We start from the raw sequence: 6007 nt of genomic DNA, 5'->3' as shown, positions 1-6007 counted from the left end.
GAATTAAAATCTTCCACCAAACCTTAGTCGCAATTTATGTTCCTAACACCAGCTTAATGATAACTAAGTTATTTTACTAAATTCTTTGTTATATTTAAAGTAATTAAAAGAAATACAGAGCATCTCAAAATAAATACAGTAACGAAAGGGTTAAGACAGCAAGCTGGCAGAATCGTCAGCATACTGGACAAAACGCTTAGAGGCATTTCTTCTGGTTTTATTTTCTGAATTCATATTCCACCAAGGTGGACTTTTCCTTTTGTTCTTTTGAGGTCGATAAAATAAGTACCAGTTGAGTACTGGGATTAATAACCTCCTTCCCCCAAATTTCAGGTCTTGTGCCTATAGTAGAAGGTATTTGCCCAAGGTGCTATACAATGAAACTAAACCCTTTTGTTGAGCACTCCACTGATTCTACCAAATATCACCCACACACACATCTATATTACCAGTGCAAGCATGGCTATAGGAACAGGCGTGACTCATAGGTGCAGATACGGCTGTGTGGTTAAGAAGCACGGTTTCTGATCATGTAGTAAGTGCTCAGTCCCATTGTATGTTGCCTTACCTAACTATTTATGGCACTTATATGTTATTGAATGTTTATTATGAACATTCACTAACATTCCATCTGATTTCCGTGCTGGCATGGATTGGACCATGCGAGTATGGAAAACGGACATTAAATGTTGATGAGGATGATGATGAAAAGAAAATGAAATTATAATATTCCAGTATAATTATTTATGGTTTTTTTTTGTTTTTTTTCCCTTTCAATTTCTTTTCCACAGGAGTCCGGCTCTGATTCTGCTCCAAAGAAGAAGAAAGCCCGTATTGTTGAGAGTGAAGATGAAGACAATAACGATGCCGGTAGTGGTAGTGGCAGCGGTAGCGCTAACGAGGCAAGTGCTAATGAAGCAAGCGGTAACGAAGACAACAATGAAGAAAATGCTACAAACAACAATGCTGACGAGGACTCCTCTTAGAGTTAGAGTTAACGGGTTAATAGGTTAGCGGGTTTGGGATTTGGTTTAGCCTTTGTAAACACCTATGTGTTGTAGTAGCCCTTGCATAAATTCACTCCCATAAAAAAAAAGGACAACTTCAGGGTTGCATATTTGCAGAAAACTCTCTCATTCACTTTCCCCTGTATTTATTTATTTAGTGTTGCCTTTATGTATGATTAAAATGAATTACTTTAATAATGGTAGTCCCTTAAATGAATTAGGTGGTGCCTTGAATTCCCTATCATTTCATCTGTAAAAAAACCCAAAAGCCTATTAAGCCTTGTAAATATTTCATCAGTTCAAACCTTATAAATTTGTTTATTGTTTTTTGTTTTTTTTTTAAAAACTTTTTATTACTTTCCTGACCATCACACATAATCTTCTTTGTCATTGTTTGCTCCGTTTCTCATTCTCATCTATCTATTCCTGCTACATCTGAACAAAGAAGTGATAAACAACACTGAGCCGGATACATTGGAATATGTTGGGAAAAGAAATTTGACCAAAAAAAAAAAAAACAAGACTGAAAAAAAAAAAAAGAGAATTTCAAAATATGTTTACATCAAGAATTTATAAACTTTGAGAGAATGTGAAATGATTCTTTTTTTTTTTATTACATAATTCTACAATTGTAGAATTGGGTAATAATACAAAGTGCTCGCATCATCCTTCTTGCTAATGTTTATGTAAATTCTACACATATTTACATATTTTCAGATATATCATTTCTGTTTTATACTGGTATCTGATTGCTGTTAACCATAGATGAGCTTAACATAGCAAACTTCAGGGTCAAAACCCAAATGGAATTGGTATATGTATGTATAGGTATATGTGTGTATGCATATGTATGTGAGTGTGTATGTGTATATAAATATATATATATATATATATATATATATATATATATATATGTGTGTGTGTGTCTATATATAGCTAGATAGATAGATAGATAGACACAGATGTATGTAGATAGATAGATAGATAGAATTTACTGTTCCATTATTGTTGGGATCAAAAATAGTACTCCATCCAGTGAAAGATAAATATTATTTTATATACATAGTATTTAAATATGAGCTACTGTTAGTTTCATGCTATGAAAATACAATAAACTGAAAAGCTTGTATTGCATGGCTTGTGTTTTCAAGCAAGCTTTCAGACTCAGGTATATAACATGGTTGGCTGTTTTTGCAAAAATGAGAAAGGACACTGACAATAGGCTAGAAATAGATTCATATGTGTATACAATGTATATGTAGGTTTATATATGTGTTAGTGTACATGTGTGTGTGTGTGTGTATACATAATAATAAATGCTATTAAATAACATAAATTTCACTAATCATTATTAATCAACCATCAATAGAATTAAATAGCTTATTTATACTCGAATAAATATAAATACTACTAAGTTCCTATTATTATTTGTGATATACTAATGTGAGATATACAAATGTAGATGAACAGAGATCAATAAATGTAGAAGAATATATTTGTCCAACACTTATATTTTACTTTTTTAAGTGATAAAAATGACTAGGGTGAGATTAATCGACAACTTTGAAGATAGGGAGGACATCCAGCCATAGAAACCATGGCAAAACAGACAATTGAAGCCTAGTGCAGGTCTCCTATCAAACTGTCCAACCCATGCGAACACGGAAAACGGACGTTAAATGATGATATATATTATGACGTGTAAGATAATTGTAATATTAATATATATCTTAATACCGTATTTTCTAACATACAAGTCAATGTTGTATATAGCGTAAACATGTATAAACATTCAAACATCATCACTATCTTTCCAAATCCTGTTGCGTTTCACATGGAATTTTTGGTCCTCCAAGGACATCTTGGTGTATAAGTTGAACTCCCTTATTTTTGGCTGTACTTCAGTCTGAAAAATCTGACTTGTCTGCTGGACAATGCAGTAGCAAGATTTACCTCTGAGGTTAATTCAGAATTCACTAGCAACATATGAAGTAGGGGAACTGAAAAAAAAGTCAAAGTATTTCTCAACATTATATCTATCATTGTTGTTCTACTTTAAATGACAGCTGCTTGTGTTGTATCGCTTCGTTAATGTCAGATTGTAACGTCTTAAAATGAAGAATATATTCTAGCAAAAGAATCTCTATCATCATTTGTTTGATATTTAAGGGGAAAGAAAAATAAATGAAATATTTTTTTGTCTTGAAGGTGTTTTAGCTATTCTGTATTATAGGACTCCAATACTTCTCCATTCATTTTGATAGAGTCTTTTGCTAGAACATCATATATATACACACATACATACAGGTACAACACCATGTTTCTGGACACCGATGTACCAGAATCTCTTGTAATCCACAAGCAGGTACTTCAAATTCCCACAGATGCTGGACTAGTTTGTTGACTGGTATCTTGTACAGTACAGTATAAATATACTTGTATGATTTATACCAAGCCTGACCAACTCAAATTACATTGCGGGCCAGTTTAATCACAGAACGTTTTTTTAGGGTTACTTGTATACTGACAGAATTGAAAGCCTTTTGCTTTTTCATGCTATTATTACAATAATAAATAAATGATTGTTGATTCAACAAGCAATGTTATCGTTGCAAAAACAGTAGTATCTTTCTTTTTTACTTTTCATTACAATCTTTAATTTTTGATAGAATTTTAAAAATGTTTGTTTAAATAAACCCATTTCAAGAAAGTATCAAGCAGGCAGCAAGATAAAAGTCTGTGGGCCCCAGGTTGGCCAGCCCTGATTTATACTAATGTACCAATACTTGTATTTAATTTATCTAACCTTTTAGCATTTAAACTGGCCATGTCTGGCTCAAATATTCTCCCCGTTTTATGTTCTAACTAGTCAGATCTTTCTTCTCACACCTACCTTACAATGTCATTGTAAAAATAAGCAATCACATCAAAATCTTGAAGCAATGGAATAATGCATGATTAATTCAAACAATGTGAATATATAAGTATTACATTTAACAGAGTAATCTGAATGCTAAAAGCTTGAGTAAATTTGATATTTATTTAATTTAGAGTGTATTGACCTAGTATTCTGGAAAGGTTCCAGAAAGTCAATGTCGTACCTGTGTATATGTGTGTGTGTGTGTATATTTCTTCAACCATTATAGTTCCAACTTGACAGCTTGTTAGGTTGGGAAGCTAATTGTTCTTCTATTGAAGAGATTGACTAATTTGTTCTTTGCTACGCCTCATTGCAGAGGTTCCACCTTGTAAATAATGATGCAGATGTGAAGATTAATAAACAGAAAAGATATTTTTTGACTTTTAGTTTGTCTTCCTTATTAATGGATGTTCTAAATTTATTGCATAATTTTTCATTCTTTTCTTTTTCTTCATTGTTTTACTTGAATAATTTTTAGAGATGTAACAACAAAGATTAGCAGTTTGATGTGTGTGTGTTTGTGTTCAACCCATGGAAAGCGGACATTAAATATTGATGATGATATATGATTATGAATATATGTGTGCATGTATAATTACTGTGCTAATTCATCTGATTATTGTCAGGTGGGTGTTGTTATTCCAGTATCCAGGGAGATAAATTTCACTAGTGCTGGTGGCAAGAGAAAAACACTCGGTACACTCTGTAAAGTGGTTGGTGTTAGGAAAGAAGGGCATTCAGCCCTTCCTAGACACCATGCAAAAGATGACACGAGCTCGACACAGCTCACTGTTTCCCTGTCAAATCATCTGACCCATGCCTACATGGAAAGCAGATGTCAGATGAAGATGATGGTATATATGTATGTGTATATATATAGAGAGAGAGAGAGTAAGAGGAGGGGTGTAAATATCCAGGCAGATAACATGTTACTCTATGTAAAGTGCCAAGGCTGGTTTCTTCCAGTGGTCTGTTTTAAGGTATATTTCCTAAAAACTACAATCTGATGTTACGGTTTACTTCCTGGCTACTTTCAGTGTAAAATCACAATACTGACAATAAGGAAAATATTGGTAGAACCTATTAAGACCATTGCCGAGTATTTAATACCCAAGCTAGTATATAAATATATATATATATGACTGGTTTCTCTACAGTTTCCATCTACCAAATTTTACTCTCAAGGCATTGATTAAACCAAAGCTGTAGCAGAAAGTACTTAAGGTTCCACACAGTTGGATTGAACCTGAAATCATCCTACCAGGGTTTTACTGTCATTCGATGCAGCACCTGCAGGCTGGAAGAGGACTTAGGGCAGGCCCCACACCAGATTGCTGGACATGATTGAGAAAGATCTCCAGAGGCTTGACATCATCATGGAGGATGCAGAGGGGCTGATGCAGGACCACTAGTGATGGCGAGCACTTTATTGTCTTTTGCAATGAGCGTGAATGCCCCGGTCTGTAGGAAATGGCCGAAACCGATCCATGGTGCAAAAAATGTTGGGGGATCACGGCTCTAAAAGCAGTGAGCAAGAGAGATAACTCCGATGAAATCAGTTGATCGAAATTTAGGAACATTATAGAGTAGACGTTTTGTTTTCTTTTATGTCTGGTATTGTGTGCTGGTAAGCTGCGATTTTATACGTGTCTGTATAATAATTAAATTATATATATATACAGGGTGAGCCAAAAGTAGGTGAACAGTAAAAAAACACAAAAAACATAGTTATAATAAACAATTGCGTTCATATAACTGATAAGGTAATCTTCAAGTTTAGGAGGATAAAAAAAAAAAAATATTCAAGGGAAATAACTGAACGACTTACCAGTATTATCCGTTTTCTTCTAGCTGTTTATAAATAAATCACACCCTAACCCTAACGTCAATCAAATCACGTGTGTGATTTATTTATAAACAGAGATGTACGGAGAATACTGGTAAGACGTTCAGTTACTTCCCTTGAATTTTTTTTTTTTTTATCCCCCTAAACTTGAAGATTACCAACTGATACATAAACCTATTCCAAATACTGTCCACCTACTTTTGGCTCACCCTGTGTATGTATATATATATATAT

The 6007-nt window shown here is 33.7% G+C and overlaps 1 protein-coding gene across 1 annotated transcript in view; it reads left to right on the top strand.

Moving 5' to 3' along the window:
- LOC106873747 (RNA polymerase-associated protein LEO1) overlaps positions 1-4307 on the top strand; it is a 43752-nt gene extending 39445 nt beyond the window's left edge. The window contains exon 13 of the mRNA XM_014921244.2: positions 792-4307. Within this exon, the coding sequence (XP_014776730.1) occupies positions 792-986 (195 nt within the window). The 3' untranslated portion in view covers positions 987-4307. The remainder of the gene's footprint in view (positions 1-791) is intronic.
- The last annotated feature ends 1700 nt before the right edge of the window (positions 4308-6007 follow it).

Source organism: Octopus bimaculoides, chromosome 23 (genome assembly GCF_001194135.2).
Source record: "Octopus bimaculoides isolate UCB-OBI-ISO-001 chromosome 23, ASM119413v2, whole genome shotgun sequence".
Taxonomy (NCBI): Eukaryota; Metazoa; Mollusca; class Cephalopoda; order Octopoda; family Octopodidae; genus Octopus; species Octopus bimaculoides.
Note: the sequence above shows the minus strand (reverse complement) of the source record. Positions and strands in the feature narration are given on the sequence as shown.